Raw genomic sequence first — 18,053 nt, 5'->3', positions numbered from 1 at the left:
AGCATTTCATCCCTGAACGCGGAGCAAAATCTGGCTTTCATAACGGAAAGGGAATGGGCTCGTCCCTCCTGCGTGTGGAACGTGTTCTCTGTAAAAAGATAGCTGGAGGGAGGAACCTGGAAAGCGGAGCGGGGGCAGCGAGGGCTCTGCTCTCACCAAATGCAAGAGAGGAGGTTGCCTGCAACTCTTGGACAGCAAGCAGCCAAGCAGCTTTGGGGTTGCAGAAACTGGATGGTATTTTTGGAGAGGCTGCAGTACTTGCTGTTATTTTCTGGCACACCAAGTAAGGAAAAACCACTCCGCTTGCTTTTTTGTCCAAGTGACTCTGGACTTCTGCTAGAATACTTTTTTTTTTTTTTTTTGCTTAGGATTTTCGGAGCCCGATTTAGCCAAGTGCTTCAGTACATGCTTATTTTTAACCATAAGCCTGTCGTTGTCTGAACTCATCATACTTCAATTCCGCCAACATTCACAGACTTCAGCGAGCACTCAGTGTTTAAGCAGATGCCGAAATGCTTTGCTCACTGACAGCTGTGAAGTTCGGAGGACGTAACTATCCTCATCCGGGGAGAGTGACGGTCAGGGAGGGGAACGAGGTACATCTCATCTCACCTGCTCTATCAGCGGGACAGTGAGAGGCTCATCCCTCTGCTCTCCTCCTTCCCTGACACCTAAAATCTCAGTATGGGTAGCATGGGGCTGAGCTTGTGCAGCCTGGGCTCTGCTCCCAGCTCAGCCTGCCTAAAGCCGGAGCAGGAACCAGCGCTGCCAGCTGGTCTGAGTGCTGGGCAAGCTTCAGTGCGTCCTTGGAGCTGCAGGAGGTGTAATGCCCGCAGCTTAATCTTCTCTTTGCTGGCAGAAAACCTGAAGCTAATTGTGCCTTCAGTTGCAGGGGTGCAAATCTGATGCGTCCATTGACGCTGCTGCTTGATGAGGGCAGGATAAGGCATCGCTGGCTGCGAAATGAAGCGCAGTTATAAAAGCAATCTGGTTTTAAAACCTACGACTGCTCTGCTGGCAAGTAGGAGTCCTTTTAGGAGTCTTTTTAAAGTGGATCCTTTCTGCCACAGAATAAAATGCCTTATTTTGCTGCATCCCAGACTCTCTTGAAGTTTGAAAACTTCAACTAGGTGCTTTCTTTCATGGAAAAATACATGGTCTGTTTTTAAGCACAGATTTTCCAGCAGGTTTTAAGGCAAGCTTTTAATTGCCTGTGGAAATAAGATTAAGCATCACCAGGGAAACAAAATACGTCCTTTTGGTGGTGTCGAAGCTCTCAGGTTGCTGAAATGCCCTGTAACTTCCAAAAAGTGCCGTGCCAGTTAAAACGTGTTAGCTCATGAGTTTCTCAGTAATGGCTGGGTGTCTTGGGCTCAGAGCCGTGTGTGTGCTCCAGCAGCGGGACGCCAAGCCCCTGCCCTGCGTTATCTGTCATTTTTGGAGCAGTCTGGTGGTACAGGCGTGCGTCAGGTCCTCTGGAGCTGTCAGCACTGCTTTCAGGCTTCAGCAGTTGTGCAATTCGTGGTGTTGCTCCAGGGACAGGCTGTTTTGTTGGCAGGTAGATTGCTGTACGATCTCGCATCTTCCCCAGGAAAGACAGACAGACTGACCCTGCTGGAGCTGAACACAGACCTACCCCTTCCTCTTCCCCGCAAGGCAGGGCTTTCCTTTGCAGAGGAGGAATGCGATGGAAAGTATTTTCAGTTTTAGTTAGCAAGCCTCTTGCAATCCCTCAGCTTTCCTCGGCGTTACCTTTTCTTGCCTGTGGTGAGGGGGTAAGGTGAGAATTTGCTGTCGTGCTTTGCCTAGTCTGGTTATGCCTAGTCTTTAGGTTTTCTAGCCATTAGTTTTCATAGTCTTTAGTTTGTCTAGTATTTAGTTTGCCTAGTCTTCTGTGTTATAGTGGCAGGGAGAAAAAAAAACACACACAAAAAAACTCCGTAACTAAACCCTCCTGCCGACTGCCCCCTTCGCTGTTGCTGGTCACTTGGTGACTGAGGCTCTTTCTGCTTCTAACACCAAACCAGCCTGTCACTTTTAGAGGAGATATGGACCAGCCTGTCAGTTTTAGTGGTAATACGGACAAAATTGTGCCCAGGAGTCACAATCCCTTCTGCATTTCAGGAACGGGGGTGCAGCAGTGGGCTCAGCTGTGGCTGCCCCGCGAGGCTCTGGGTGCGCCTCACACCCCCACACGGGGCCGCGCTGCCCCACTCATTTAACAACTTATCTTCCACAAACGACCCCCCTACAACTCCCTCAGCCCACCCTGCCGCCCCAAAAGCGGGGGGCGGGCGGTGGGGCCGGGCCGGGCCGCCCTCTGGAGGCGGTTCCCCATGGCCGCCATAAGGGCCGGGCGGCGGCGGGCGGCGCTCACTCGCTGCCAGCGCCGGGCTGCTGAGGTAATGGCGGGCGGGCGGCGGGCTGCCCCTGCCTACCCCCCAGCCCTTTGGGGCGGTGGGGCTCGGCCGAGAAGGGGTGAACCGGGGTCTGGGGGGCTGTGGGTGAGGCAGGGGGGGCTGCTTCGCTCAGAAACAGGCAAAGGGTCGGTTGGGAGCCGTAAGCGAGCTGGGATGCTGGGCGCCCCGCGGGATGCTGGTGTCCCTCTGGGCTGCTGACAGCTCCCGGGCTGGGGGTGAAGGGTAGGAGTCGCGGGGTGCTTCGTGGCTTTGTCCGCAGGTTTTTAGGGTGTCGTGCTGTCCGCAGGGATCTCTGGAAATGTTTTTTTTTTTTTTTTTTTTTTTTTTTATAGGGACGCGACGTGGCTGCGTTTCGGCTGCGTTTCGGCTGCGTGCCGCGTTCCCTGCTAATCTGGCTGGGAATAAGGGCTGGGGCTGCGCGCTGCAGCTAATCCCGGACTACGGGATTACGGGCCTGGGAGCGCCGTAATCCCTCAACCCAGCCAGCTCCTCCCCACCGGGGCTCCCAGCCTGGGAGGCCGGATCGGTTTCGGGTTTTATTACCGTGCTGGGGATGCGAAAGCACATAGGCATGCAGGCGGCCCCGGACAGATGGATGCACGTGCACGCCGTGGACCAGGCAGGCAGAGATTTGGGCTAAACGCTGTTTGCAGCATCCCCAGCGTGGGACGAGCACCGGTTTTAGGGTTTTCTGCCACCCTGCTCCTGCTGTCCTCTCACTGGGGACTGCTGGCTCTGGCTGCCTTTCTCTCGGCACCGGTGAGCTGACACACGCAGCCTGCTCCGAGCTAATCCTGGTGCTGAAGCAGAGGGTGGTCACAGCCACATCCCGGTGTTTGGCTTGGGTTGGGGTCTTGGGGTGTGAAATGAGCCTGGTCCTCTTGCTAGAGGAGGTGATGTTAGACCCAGAAGGTGCCCCTGCCCATCCATGCGATTTGTGTGGGGTGTTAAGGGGTTAGGCTGGAGTCTGTCCTGCTCTGCTCTCCTTGCTGCCCGCAAAACACCACGAGAGACCCTGTCCTGCACCACAGGGCCAACAGTTTCATGGTGTATTTTAGGCAGGGGATTTGCTTTGGGGTTCTGAGGTACAGGGATTAGTGGATGGTGCTGCTGTGCTTTTCTCCGGGTTCGGAGGCCTGGGGTGTGTGCATGCATGGGATGAGGGGAGGTGGTGGAGAACATGAGGGGGACTTTCATGGGACTGCCTGTCCTGGAGCTGGGGCTTCAAAGGGCAGCTGAAGGGTGGGCAGCAGCCAGGAGCTCCTGTGGCCACACAGAGCAGGGGCATCATCTGTCCGAAGTCAGAAAGCTGCTGCTGTCTGAGCTCCCTCTTCAGCCAGCGAGACATTTTTCCTTGGTGTCTGAACTTGAGCAGATGCATGTAGAGAATCCCTTTTCTCCCCACTGGCTGTAGGGGGGAGCAGTGATTGCTCAGAGGCAGGCCCCTGAAGTTTGCCGGGGTGATGCTCTGTTCTGACCCATCCTCCTAAACCCAGGATGAGCAGAAATTGCTGTGCAAAATCCCACTTATTTCTGCCCATGGATTAACCCCGATGCTGGTCTCCCACAGCAGTAATGCTGGCCGTGGGTTTGCTCCCTGGCTTTCTGTGTTTTTTTGGTTGCAGGAGCCAGTGCTACCTCGTGTGTCTTGTTAGAGACAGCACTTGGGAAGGTTGGACGAGGATAACCTGAGATCTCAGGTCTCCCCACGGGACAGTGCTCTCTTGCTGCAGTTCTTTGGGAGCATCACAGGTGTCATCCTCGTCCTTGCACGGGGCTCTGAGCTGGTTTGACTGTGTTGACACAAGGTACAGGGAGGGGGCCCTAGCAAAATAAGTGGTTAATGTGGTTTGGATCTCAACCTCGTCTTTCAGCACGCCAGCAAGATGAAAGGCTGGAAGGCTGTATAGGTTTGCAGCAATAGGCTAGGTCCCCTCACGGGGCCAATTTGGGCCCTGTTTGTGGAGAGATTTGATCTCTGCTTGCCCTCCTCATTGTTAGTGCCACCGGCCTCCCCTCAACCGGGACAATAGTGCCTTGAATCCTCTCCTGTAATCTTCCCCCTTATCTCCCTTCTCTTCCTTAGTTTGTGTCTCTGGCAGAGCCCGCGCTGTGGTGGGGCAGGAAGGGTGGGAGCTTTGGGGAGAGCCAGTTACACAGACAGGGGAGGGAAGGGTCCCTTTTTGGGGAGCACAGAGCTCCTCGGCCCAGCAGCCTGTCCCCTGCAGGGACAAGAAGAGGTTGCTTAACACAAAACCTCGTCCAAACTCTTCCTTGCTCCGCTGTCTCCTTCATGCACGACATCTGGGGGCAGCTGAGGTTTCCCTAAAAGTTTCAGCAATGCAGGCAGCCCTGTAAGCCTCACCAAAACCTGCATCCCACCCAAGAGACCCTTCGGGGAGGTGAGGCTGTGGGATCGAGGACGTTCAGGGACAGAAGCGGCTGAGTAAGTTGTTTCTCCCCGTGCTTTCTTTGGCTTGGCTTGTTCCAGCCCTTTGCTCGTGCAAAGCAACCTTGCTCCAGGGCGGGAGCAGACAGCAGAAGGATGCTGTGAGTTACACAGTTTACATCTAATTGCACGGGCTGGGGGAACTGTGAGGAACAAGGTTCCTGGCTGTGGTTCAGGATGTTGAAGTGTCCAAAGGATTTTATATCTTAAGGAGTGGGAGAGAAAGGAGAAACACAAGCTGAAATATCAGCTAACGAGGGCAGTGAGTGAGGAATGCTTGTCTTGACAGACCCCTTCCTTGCACGCTGCATCCCTTGACAGCTCGCTCAGGCTGTCCGCCTTGTAATAACAGTTTCGGTGGCCAGACAACAGATTAAGAGAAAGCTACTTGTTACAATTAAGCCGGGAGAAAGGAAAGGCTGCGAAGTAGAAGGCCTGTTGGTGTCACGGCCCTGTGTCAGAAGAGATGCAGCTGCCGTGCAGCCTGCAAGTCTCGTACAAACCTCGTACGAGCCTCGCACAAACCTTGCACAAGTCTTGTTGCTCCTGAAGCACAGCACTCGTGGGCCAAGGCGGACAGAGGCTGTGGGTGGTGGTGTTGGCCCTGCGGGGTGGGAGGGTCGCAGCGGGGCAGGAGGCCTTTTACACCGCCCCAAAAGCACAACGGTAATTAGCAGCCGGGCTGGGATTTTGTGTGAGTCGTGCGGGTCTGCTGGGGCCCTTCCTTCTGCTGGCAAGGAGCTGAACAAGTAGCCCCGTGCTTTGTCCGCTGCCTGCCAATGGGGGAAGGAGCTGAAGAGGCAAGAAAGTAGATTTAGAAAAGAGAAAGGGTGGGGAGGAAGCAGTTGTTGTGGAGCCAGCTGTGATGGGGGAGTATTTTGTAAATCAAAGCTCTCTTCTAAAAAGAAAACTTAAGCCCACCAGATCTACTCAGCTCTGATTCCTCCTCCCCCCCCCCCTCCACTCCCCAAGCTACGTGATAATCGTTAAACACAGGGGATGCTTTGTAAAATAGAATTGAAGGGAAGGGGGGAGGATGGAGCCGGATTTAAATTTAAAATTGGATGAGGGTACAAAGCCCCTTAGTTCCCCAGTTCTGCTTAATGCAGCTGGAGCTGGGCTTGACAAGATGCTTACCAGAGCTAGTGGTAAATGTTTTACGGGACCGTGTATCAGCCAGATCAATTCTACTATGCTTGAGGGAGTGCAGATAAAATAGCTTAAAGATTCCCCTGCTGAAAGTGATAGTATCATCATTTATGCTGGGGAAGACAGATTCAGTCGCCTGACATTTATTTGGCCACGGTGTACTTTGCGGATTTCACACCCGGGGATGATAGCCAACCTGATGATGTCAGACACGAGCTGCAAGGAAAAATCACACAGAAAGCTTGTGTTGCTCCTCTTTCATCAACTAGATGAGTTTTGTTATGGGTCTGTTCTGTTTCTTTTACTCTGCAGATCTCCTTAATGAAAGTGTGCTGCGAGAGCAGGACATCACTAAAACAGCCTGTCCTGCGTGCGCTTTTTGCTACAAAGGTGGCAGCAGAAATATCTCTAACTTGGGTCTTTTCTTTGAATCCTGTTTGTTCCGTAGGTCACTCGAACCCTGAAGCGAGCGAACATGAGTGCACTTGATTTGACTTCAATCCTTGATTTCCTGGAGAAGGCCAACTTAACGGAGATCAACTGGATGTGCAACAACAGCGACTGCATCACAGTCGACGCGACAACATGCCCGGGCACACTGAACAAGAGCGCCCTGCTCTACACCCTGTCCTTCTTCTGCATTTTTATCTTTGTCATAGGGCTGGTGGCCAACTCCGTCGTGGTGTGGGTCAATCTGCAAGCCAAAATGACTGGCTACGAAACCCACCTCTACATCTTCAATTTAGCTGTTGCCGACCTGTGTGTCGTCATCACCCTTCCCGTCTGGGTTGTCTCCCTTGTCCAGCATAACCAGTGGCACATGGGAGAAATCACGTGCAAGATAACTCACCTGATATTTTCCATCAACTTGTACGGCAGCATCTTCTTCCTGGCATGCATGAGCGTGGACCGCTACCTCTCAGTTGCCTACTTCACCAGTTCCAGCAATCGCAAGCAGAAGATAGTCCGTCGCTGCATCTGCATCCTGGTGTGGCTTCTTGCCTTCTCCGCATCTCTCCCAGACACCTATTTCCTTAAGACAGTCTCCTCCAACAACGAAACCTATTGCCGTCCCGTCTATCCCGAGGAGAGCTTCAAAGAGTGGTTGATCGGCATGGAGCTCATCTCCGTCGTGCTGGGCTTTCTTATCCCGTTCCCAGTCATCGCCCTCTTCTACTTCCTCCTCGCCAAGGCCATCTCAGCCTCCAGCGACCAGGAGAGGAAGAGCAGCGGGAAGATCATTTTCTCCTACGTGGTTGTGTTTCTTGTCTGCTGGCTGCCCTACCACGCAACTGTCCTTCTTGACATCTTCTATAGCCTTCATTTCATACCCTTCAGCTGTCAAATGGAGAACTTCTTGTACGCCACGCTTCACATCACCCAGTGTTTCTCTCTAGTCCATTGCTGCGTCAACCCCATCCTGTACAGCTTCATTAACCGCAACTACAGATACGAGCTCATGAAAGCCTTTATTTTCAAGTACTCTGCCAAAACTGGCCTCACGAAGCTTATCGATGCTTCCAGAGTGTCAGAAGCAGAATACTCTGCTTTGGAGCAAAATGCCAAATGACTGCAGCTCCGTAAAGAACCCTCCTTGACTCTCTGACTTTTTTTTTTCCCCCCCTCTCCCCATGCTTGTTATGAACGGGGCATGAATTACAGCCTACAGAAGAGAAATAGCAAACTGTAATTTAAGAGTAGAATCGGGTGCAAAATGGAAGTGGTACCAAAATGAAGCATTTTGTTGCTGTGTTTTGTTTGATCTCCTCCTAGCCCAGTCTGGACTTCTTGACAATGCTATGCAAATGGAAATGACTTCCTAGCAGACAAAGCCATTGTGTACTATAGATAACATGCATTTTCAGGATAAGCTTGTTCCTTCCACGTGTAGATTCCCCCTCGTCTCATTGTATATGTTATATATATAGTGTGTTGTATTTAAAAGCTCAAGACTTTATTTTCTGGCTATTGGTGTACCTTATACAATTGTATTTGAAATTTAAATATATTTTTATCATGTATTTGAAGTATATTGCTGATGAGTGTATCCGGAGTGCTGTAGTCCGAGTGTTAGGATGCCATTTGGTTTTACCTAGGATAGGTAAGAGGATGACAACAAATAGCAGTATGGAAATGATCTCGTACCTGCGTCCTCGCTGGCTGGCACACTTTATCGACCACAGCTTTATGTGGCGGTTGTACCCACGTGTCTGGAGCATGAAATGTATGTATTGTAATATAGTTACCATCATGTTAAAATTAACAATATTGTAAGAGTTGTGAACTCCTACGCCCGTACTTCACAAGGCTGTATCCTTATGCACAGAATGAATGATCTTACTTCTGAGAGTTGTCTCTATTTGTAAGTTATTTTTGTAAAATAAAAAGCTGGAAAAACTTTACCTAGTCCTAGTGGTTTGACTTGTTTTTCCTCTCCCTACCGTCCTTCTCCATAGAAAAAAAAAGCCCCAAAGAAGAAGTTGCAAAGCTGCCTACCAGACTTTCTTTGATGTGGGAGCAAACAGGTCGGTTGTTGGTTGTGTTTTTCTGATGTTTGTTGATGGTGGGCAGAGACCATTGAATGAGGAATGTGAGGCGGCACCAGTGAGCGGTGAGAGGGGAAGGGGTGGGAGGAACCGGTCTGTGGAAGAATGTGCTCTTCGGGAAGGTAAAGCTGATGGATTTATAAGGCTAAAGCTGTTGGCAGTGATGAAAAGCCGTGTCTGTAGCTTAGAAATAAACATTTGGAGCAAAAATATGTAAGTACGCAAATGGAGCGGCATTCAGGCTCATCAGGGTTCAATCCTCTGCAGTTTTTGCTTGCAGTGGAATTTGGGGGTTGGCAGTCCTGAGAGCATTAAATCCCTTTTTATCTCTTCTTCTCTTTGTTACTGCTTGCTTTGAATTTCCAGTGTCATATTGTGAAAGTGTGGGGCGAGATTCAGCCGGTGCAGGATGCATGAAGCAGGCCTTTAAGCCAGTGAAATGCTCGCGAAATGGATGTCTTCATCCCAGGACAAGGTAACCAATATGAAATCAATATCACCAATTGCTGCTGGCTTGTGTGGTTTGCAATTCCAGCACAACGACGGCTGCTTTGCTGTAAGGTTACGCTTTAATTCCTGTTCTGAACAAAGTCATAACATCCCTCTGACATCCTAACAGCCAAACAATTTTATAACAACTGCATTCTGTTTCTTTACGGTGCTTTACTGGCTTCCCAAAGATGATGCTATACCAATAGAGGTTTGCCAGTGCTGCAAAGTCTGCTATCCTCTCCTGGCACTTGGTGTTTTTAAAAAGCAGCGGTCTGTCTCCAAATGGAGCAGCCTGTGGCTGCAAGGAAAGTGCTCCCTCATACCAATTGTTAGAATTGGACATGTGTCCCCTCACCAAAGCTGCTCTGGCTCCTGGTGCTGGGCTGTGCCTGCAGCACATTGCCCTGCAGGTGCTTACAGCAGCAGAGCTCTTTCAGTTCAGGTCCTGGCTCAGGCTGGATGATGTTTCCTTGTGATGCTCGAGTTGGCAGAATTTCATGGCTTTTTCTTCACAGTTTGCAGCTCGCAGCACAGCATCAGCCCTAGAGATTTTGGGTAGTGCTGAGCCTTGGGGAGGTCCTGCGGGCTGGACAGTCTGCAGGTGTTGTGGCACGATAACCCCAGCCGGTGTTCACGTTGGGAACAAAAAGATCGTTCTGCCCCCATTGGAGTCTGATGTGAAGGAGGATTCTTCATCGGTAACAGGTGAGTGAAAATGTGTGTCCTCAGGAAGAAGCATCTGTGACTCCCAGTGATGGATGTGGTGGCTGTTGTGGTCTTTTTTGGCCCAAATGTCCTGGTCCTGGAGCCAGGGCTGTTACAAAGGGTCTGTGCTTTGTCCCACTGTTAAGTGCAGGGCTTGAGGGACTGATCCCATGCCCAGGGACTTCCCTTGCTCCTCTGGCAGCTACAGGTGTGCAGCAGGCTCAGGTCCTCCCTTCTGCAGGAGGTCAAATCCACTGTGTAAAAGCCTCATTGGAAAAATGAGTAAGAATCAAATGTAAGGTGACCTAATCCACATCGGAACAAGTCCTCCTGCTTAACTGCTGGGCTTTATGGCCAAAAGGATCCCAGCACTGTCAGGCTCCACGTGCCTCGGAGGCAGGCGCTGAGCAAATAAAAATACATCTACTCCGTGAGAAAGGATATATATTTTTTTATAGAAAGTGCAGTTCCTGCTTTATTGTTACTCAAACACAGATTTCCTTTTATGAGCCATAAACGACATTCAGGTGTAGCGCAGCGACTTTAAATCAGATCCTCTGGCAACCATCGAGATAATGGGTTGTAAGAAACGCCTAACAGGCTAACTGGCCCCTTTCTCCTCCGGCTAATTCATGGTTTCAATGCTGCTGACTTTAGATACTAGCCTTTGATGAGTTCACTGAGCATAAAAGCCATTTAAAGTTACTAAGAAGCAAGAAATAACTCAGCTGTGAGCAATATTTAAGCACGTGTCCGCGGCAGCGCTGCCAAAGCCAGATCTTAATCTGTTTCAGAGAGCTACTTGATGAGGCGAATGGGACTGGTGCAAGGTGCTTTGAGCACTGGGGCTTGCCCCTGCGTGAAGCACAAGCTGGGAGGGGTTTTGGGGGGGAACTGACTTGTTTAGGCTCACCACAGAGACCCCAACGTGCTTCAGAGCTCGCTGCTGCATTGCGATGTGCGGCTGGGGAGCGTCTGAGCCAGAGTCTGCTCTGATTTACACCCTGGATTTGCAGTAGAATAATGCTGCTGATTTGAAGGGAGCTCTCCAGGATTTATAGGGCTTTTTATAAGCAGGATCAGGATTTTTAGCAATAATTCCGGACAAATGTATGTGTGTGAGTGCATATGTGTGCATCTGCATCGCTAACGCAACGTAATGCCCATGTACAGCACTAAGACAAGGATGTAATAATGGCAACCAAACAGATAACAGCAATGTGAAATTGCTTTTGCAAAAGCACTGCTATTACAGAGCTATAATATGATTCAAGCCAGGCTCACAAAGATCTCGTGATGGATAATCCAGATGTAACCCCAAAGCAAGCAGACCTTTCCAACGCCCACGGTCACAAGAAAAATCAGTCTCCTTCTGTTTTGGTAGCTACTATTTGAAAAGAAATCACTTTTTTTGTTCCTCATTTAATTAGTAGGGTTTGATCCTCTTTTTTTTTTTTTTTTTTTTTATTTTTTCCCCCCAGGATTATGGGGAATACATGCAAGGCCGTAGATAAAGGCTTCCATCCTGGAAGTGCTCTGACTTCCCAGTACCAGAGATACCAACATCCATCCATCCATGGAGGGACAGCTCACCGATGGCAGGTTTTGATGCTCTCCCTCGTACAGCTCAGCAAGTATCACGGCACAGGGGTGGGATGCTCTTCAACCCTCAAGGGTGAGCATCAGCCTGAGGCCTTGCTGGATATGTTTTTTGCAGAAAAGCGCTGGGAAACCAGCCAGCCCCTCTGCAGATGCCAGTGGGCTTAGGACTGATGAGAAGCACGAGATCGGTGCCACTCAGCGGGTCCGCTTCGGCAGAGCATCGGGCCGGCTGTACGTCCAGCGGTTCTTGACGTCGGCTGGTTCTGAGCCAACGCTGATGATGGATGCTTTTACCTCTCCCCTCTAGGTTAGGGAGAGAAAAACAAAACCCCGTCATGTTTGCTGTCTGTACAGTGCTGTTTCCAGACTAAAGAAAAAGAGTTAAATTACATTTCATCAGAACAATACCGACAACAGCAAAGGTCAGGAAACTTTCAAGTAAGGTCACCCTATCGATTGCAACAGTGAAAGGATAGACATCAAATGCTTTGCCATGAAAGGCTGAAAAGAAGTAAATTCAGCATGATATATTGAAACCCAAGTCTCTTTCATATGTTGCAGAGCCTCTGACATAGCAGGTTTACTGTTCAAGCTGTGATATGTTGCCTTGCCAACATATATTCTGAGTTATCCAAGCAGATTTAATGTTTTTGCAGTTGCGACTTTTCCCTTTTTTGGGGGGCACTTTGCTTTTTCTTTTCAAAAAATTGTTGCAGAAGATTTCAAACCTACCTAGGAAATGACCTTAATCAATTTAGTTCCACCGACGAGTATGAAAACTCAGATCTTTCTTTTTGCTTTCTCTAAACATTGTCTTGGCTGCTTTGAGGAGGGTGACCAAGTCACAGCTTGACGGAAAAGTGCATTTTGTTGTGCTTTTTTTTTTTTTTTTTTTTTTTTTTTTAACCCATCCAAGTGGCAGCTATGTTTTGTCCAGAAGGATTGACGTGGCTGACAAGTGCTTTGAATTTCTAAACTCCAAGGTCTCAAAATGCATGAAAAGCGCATGACACACACACAAAAATGTAAATCTCTGGAAAACAAGCACCAACTACACATGCACACACACAAAAAAAAAAATTCGGCAAAAGGGTGACAGACGTTGCATTCATTTCTTCCTCCCTCCCCCCCCCCCCCTTTTTCTTTTTAATAAGTCAGTGTTTTTGGGCCACCTACAGGCATATTTATGTCTTCTGCAGTGGGGAATCTGGATACACAAAAAGCCAAAGCCACAGCCGTCGTGCATCATCATGGATCTATCTGATTTTTGGGGTTATGGCTCCCTTCACACCAGTGTGCAGGGATCTGCTCCCATCGGCTCCCTATCGATCAGGGTGACACCCTGGGCCTTTGTCCAGCAGGGAAAGTGCTTGGATGTTCTCGTTATTTAGCACCTGGTTTGCTGTAGTGCCAGGAGCATGAACCCGTTGAGCTGGGCTTTTTTGCTCTGTCTGAACAAATGCAGCCAGTGGTGGTGCTGAAGGTGGGTGAGGTGAGGTTGGACTCGTGGAGATGAGATGTCTGGGGTGGCTGCAGTGTGGGGCTGTGCTCGGGACTCTGCAGAGGGAGAATCGAGTCACCTGGGGCTGCTGTAGGCTGTTTCATTGCAGGTTTGCTGCTACAGAGCAGGAGGTGAGAGAGGGAAGGATTCATGCTGAAGGGAGATTTCTGGTCTCCCAACCAGCAAGCCAGGATCCCTGTTGCACCCCTGCTGCTGTCATTGCCTCTCACTGCCTGGGGTGAAACCAGGGGCAAAGTGGATTTGCTCAGCTCAGGATTATCTGTGACAGAGGAATGATCCTGCTCTTCAGGACATCGTATTCCTTTTTTTTTTTTTCTCCCTGAATCAAGGGCTAATGAAACATTTGCAAGCACAGCACCTGAATGTGGGCCACGACTTCACACTAAGCAGCCCATAATTCCTCTGCAGCATGGTCACGGTCCCTCCAGGCTCTGTTTTTCCATGCAGCCTCCCTCGAAAGCCAATGCAATGAAAGGTACAGGAATCCTGTGCTGCACAGAGGATGCTGAGCCCCCAAGGACGTGGTGCTGAGCTCCTTTCTCTATCCCAGCCAACTCGTTTCAATGGCTGGCTTGAATTTCAAGGTTGCCCCGTCGCTTTGGCGGGGGGCGGAGGTGGTGCTTTTATAAAGAGGGTGGTGATGGAAAGAAAGTTTCTCTCCTCATTTCCCGTCCCGTCTGGCCCAGTGAATGCGGCGTTTTTGGTTGACGGGTTCGGAGGGGCGAGGGAGGCAGTCAGATGGAAACATCGATTCTGCAGGAGCTCAAGGATCGCCCACTGCTGCTTCCTCTTGGTTCAGCTCGGCTGGTTCATCATGGGCCCGGAGTGGTTGCTTTAATGGGAGGAATCTCTACCTTCCCTTTGCAGTGAATCGATGACAAGCTGGGGTGTTTTGGATTCCTTCTTCCAGGGGAGAATGGCGCTCATTGTGAGTCTGGAGAATAACACAGCAAAAAGGGAGGCTCTTCCCCACGCACGCTCCAGCTCTCTTGGCCAAGAGACAGGCTTGCTCTGCATGTCTCAGCCACGTCGTGTTTTGGCATCACTCGAGGCTTCCTAAACCTTGCCTGACAGTCGTGTCTTTCTGCGGAGGCGAATGCCAGGCACTGTTTGTCCAGTCAAATTACAGGAGGAAGGTGATGGAGCCTCGCAGATCCCCGGGAAAGGAGGAAAAGTGAGTGTTTAGTGAGAAAAGCAGCCCCGATGGCTTCCTTTGGTGAGCTGCATCCCTCCCTTCGCCTGTCTCCTCGTGGATCTGCCGTCATCCCTTTGCACTGGGTCATATCAAAGTCCTGCTTTTGCAAAAGATGCTTCGGGATGAAAGCCTGTAGTTTGGGCTGGAAACTCTGACAGGCAAACATCCTGAACGTCTGAGAGAGGTGACTGCTTGTCTCAGCCCCTGAAAATTTAGATGCGAACCTGAAGTGTATTAAACATTCTCCAGGGAGGGGTTTCACACTCAAAAAGCTTTGTGAGATTTCCAGCATTTGCTGCTTCCAGTCAGGCTGGGATCCAAAAGAGCAAAGGCCTGTGAAAGTGATTAATAAAGAACGAAAACCAGACCCTGAGACAGGTTCAGCTCCACGACTCCTCTCAGTTGTAGGAGCCCTCTCTGCCGGCTTGCAGAAGCCTCACTGGGGTACATTTGCTCACGTAAAGCTGAAAGCCCACCCTTGAAACTGGGCCCAACCCAGGGTGTGGCTTGTATAAGGGATAAGAGCCTCTCCAGGTGAATGCTGCAAGGTGTCCATCCACATAAGTGGGTTATGCACCTACGTGTGGCTGCAGAGCCTGCTCCAGATAATTCAGTATAAGGGAATGGGATTTATTTGCCTGGGCAGGTGCTTCTGTAGCCGCAGCTTTCTCCCTGCAGTTTGTCATGGTGCTTGATAGCAGCCTCTTGTCTCTTGTTACGTCATGGAGGAAGTCCCAAGTGCCTCGTGGCCTGGATTTCTTCTTTCTTTTCTTGATGCCCCCTCTGCTCTCTGAGACCGGCGGCGTTTTGGCTGCGGCATGCACTGGACCTCAGAGGTGCCTGGGGAAGGGGAGGCTCTTTCCTGCTCAAGTCAAAAAGTGATTTGGAGCTGTCTGCGTTGTGCATGAGGAAAGTCTAAGGCAGAGACTCCCTCGGAGACCTTATAGCCCCAAAGATGAATGGCCATCACATGGAATATAAAAGGAAGCAAATGCCTGCGATTGTAAGTCAGACTTTGGTGCCGATTTAGCCTTTGCTGGAAAGCAGCCCTGGCTTGAAGGGTCCTGCTCTCTGGCTGTGCATCTTCGGATCCATTCCCACGTGTTGAGTGTTGTTCCAATGCAGAGGCAGCTCCTGTGAATAACCATCCATCACTGGTTCCCCATCCGCCCCCGAGGGATGCCCCCTCTGAGTTGCAGGCAGCGCTGCTGTGCTCGCAGTGATTTACAGGGTGAGAAATCTTGGCCTTGCTGAATCCAATGGGATATCACTGACAAATGGGAGCTGGTCTCCGCTCAGCTAGTCCTGACCTGTAAGGTCAGACCCTTGGGGCCATCAGGGCTTCCAGATCCATAAAGGTTGCCTCTGACCTCTTCTAATTTTCAGCTGTTCAGAGAGCTGGGACACCCAGCAAAGATACAGCGAGCTCTCTTGGGGCTTGAGAGGTTGATGTAATGAGGTCTCAGTCTGATGCACTATGGCAACAGAAATCATTGCTAAGAATTAAACGGTCATCAATAAAAATCACGTACTGAAATTAGCTTTTTTCTACTCCTCAGCTAATATCAAGTCAGCCATGGGGGAGAGAGGAGGTGGAAACATGCAGCACCTGCAGAACTGCTACCTGGGCACTCACGAAGCCCTCCTGCCTGCTTCGGGTGAGTGACCGACCACTTCCACTTCACAAGGCGTTGGGTTACATCCACACACTCAGAAGAAAAACCTTTTCAGCTCGGGTGATGATGGAAAAGGGAAATTTCAACAAACTGTAAGTCATCAAATCCGTGTTACATGAGAATCTTTGTTAGGCATTTTAACACTCACCCCCCTTATTGACAGCTAAGGTTGGAGGAAAGCAGCAAGGCAGACAAAACAAGACTCACAGAGGTAACCCTCTAGCCCGTGCCTCACAGGAGAACAAGGCTGGAGACAACCAGCAGAGGAACAGCAAAGCTCGTGACTGTTTCCAGGCCCCATGGTTCACAGGTAAGGAATTTTTCTGCCTCTTGCTGCCTTGTGATGTACTTCTTCGGTTCCTGTCTTAACAGAAACACATTCAGATCTGATTTTGTGTTGGTGTTATTCAAGCTTTTTAGTAGTGTGTGTGGTCTTTGGTTGCTTTTGTTGTTAATTTGCAGGGGGTAAAGATGAGAGCATGGGTTTGGGAGAGCCAAGGAGCCTGTGTTGAAGTGGCAGTGCTCTGCACAATTAGTTAGCAGGACAGACAGCTGGTTGATAACCAGCTCTGGATTTATCAGGATAGATGAAACTCATGGGAGGCGTTCTGCTGGATTGGTTTGTCTGCGCTCTCCCTCTGCCTTGTGTTGCCCTCCTCACTTTCTCCTGCCTCTTAGAAACTTGGGGCTGATTACCCTGCACCTTCCCGTTGGTCCCAGGGGCCTTATCTCAGCTTTGCACCTGGGCAGCCTTGACCCAGGTCCTATTTCTGGTGCTGCAGGCACAGCCCCGCATGGGGCAGCAGCCCAAAATCCCACCAGGAGGGCTGGCAGCGAGCACCGACTTCTCCACTCATAGTTCCCCGTCCTTGCAGTGCTTCACTCCTGGAGTGCTGGCCTTTCTTCTTCAGCACTGAGGAGCACGGATGTTCCCTGACTGGGACTTTTTCCACTTGCTGCTCAGGGAGAGGTGGGCAGTGGGGTCGGTCTGTGCTTCCTGGGCTCATCCTGTGGCTCGGATCGTGCTGAGTTGGGTCAGACAGCTCACCTCATTGGGGTCCCAGCTCACCTCGCAGTCCCAGCACTGCTGCTCTGACCCTTAACCAAAGAGGGAAAGCAGTGTGGCAGAACCTACCTGTGTTTTCAGAAAAAAAGTCTCAATAAGGACAGACCTTACAACCTGCAGCAGTGGTTGCCCTCCCAGAGGGCTGAATTCTTGGTCCCCACTGTTTGTTCAGACTTAGCTTCCTGTCAAGGGTCACTTCTCTGGTTCCTTTCACGAACATGCACAAGTGATTATGCTCTGTAAAAGCTGTTCTCTCACCGAAGGAACAAGAGCTACGTGTGTTTCAAGCCAGCTCCCTCCCCTGTGCACTGATGCTCTCGCTGCCTGCAGTGCTCCCAGAAGCGAGGCGAGGTTTGTAGAAAGCAATATCTCTTGTTAGATCAGCCAATGGATTTCAGAAAAAAAAAAAAACAAAAAAAAAAAAACAGACAAGCCATTCTTTAGGCTAAAAGCATATCTGTTTTTCCCAGTTGTGTCAGTGCTGGCTTTTCCAGCCGTATCTGTGCATCGCATATAACCCGCTGATAAAAGACATGCACCATGGTCCCTGCGCTATCGAAGTGAGATGTTGCAGGAGCAGTGCCTTTTATTGGCGGCTGCCTGTGATCGGGTAGAGCCCAGTTCTCACTCGCCTCTCTCTGAAAGCCCCTTGGAAGGAGATCCATGTTTGGATGGGGCCTGGCATCGATGCTCCATCACATTACACACATCGCCTTTTGGTACAGAGCATCCCTGGAAGCACCTTGCCCAGGCAGCTCGTCAGAGCCACAGCTGGATACAACCCTCCTCCGACCCACACGTGACAAGATGAACCTTTGCTTTTTACAAAACTCCTCCAAGATCATACCATATTTGATGTTTCTTTTGTTTTATAGTGCAATCCACATATTTTTACATTCCTTTCCCTGGCTGCAATAGCTGTAGTTGCTTCTGCACAAGTCTAATACAGGCTAGTAATATATCACGGGGGTAAAATTATAGGTTTTTCTCTAGTGCCAGACATTTGGAAGCATCTGGTTAGATAGAGAAGTACCCAGCATGGATAAATCACGTTTAAAAAGCTTGTAATTTTTTTTTTTTAATGTGTGCTTCCACCTCCTGGGGCATCTCCCCAGCTGGCTGTGGAGGAGTGATTGCCAGTGAAAGCACAACCCAGCGGACGCTCTGCTGGAAAGACAAGAAAGTAGTGGAAAGGCTCTGAATTCAGTTTTATACCTCATTTACTAGGGAT

General features: G+C 50.2%; 1 protein-coding gene across 3 annotated transcripts; it reads left to right on the top strand.

The window, feature by feature from the left end:
• Positions 1-2,314: 2,314 nt before the first annotated feature.
• On the top strand, positions 2,315-8,420 carry ACKR3 (atypical chemokine receptor 3). 3 transcript variants are annotated; one of them, XM_082763242.1, is made up of 2 exons: positions 2,315-2,402; positions 6,467-8,420. In XM_082763242.1, the coding sequence occupies exons 1-2, from the start codon at positions 2,337-2,339 to the stop codon at positions 7,586-7,588; spliced, it is 1,188 nt and encodes a 395-aa protein (XP_082619368.1). In that variant the 5' UTR covers positions 2,315-2,336; the 3' UTR covers positions 7,589-8,420. The 3 variants fall into 3 exon arrangements, with proteins under 3 accessions (XP_082619368.1, XP_082619370.1, XP_082619369.1); XM_082763244.1 differs by lacking the exon at positions 2,315-2,402 and adding an exon at positions 3,362-3,374; XM_082763243.1 differs by lacking the exon at positions 2,315-2,402 and adding an exon at positions 4,095-4,866.
• Positions 8,421-18,053: the final 9,633 nt, after the last annotated feature.

Source organism: Aythya marila (genome assembly GCF_965140915.1).
Source record: "Aythya marila genome assembly, chromosome: 6".
NCBI classification, from domain to species: domain Eukaryota; kingdom Metazoa; phylum Chordata; class Aves; order Anseriformes; family Anatidae; genus Aythya; species Aythya marila.
This window is presented reverse-complemented; position numbering and strand designations above follow the sequence as displayed.

Excerpts from the sequence above, each read along its gene's own strand:
- ACKR3 (XM_082763242.1), top strand. The coding sequence starts at position 2,337 with ATGGCCGCCATAAGGGCCGGGCGGCGGCGGGCGGCGCTCACTCGCTGC. Across the intron at positions 2,403-6,466 it reads GCCAGCGCCGGGCTGCTGAG|GTCACTCGAACCCTGAAGCG; the intron begins GTAATGGCGGGC and ends TTTGTTCCGTAG.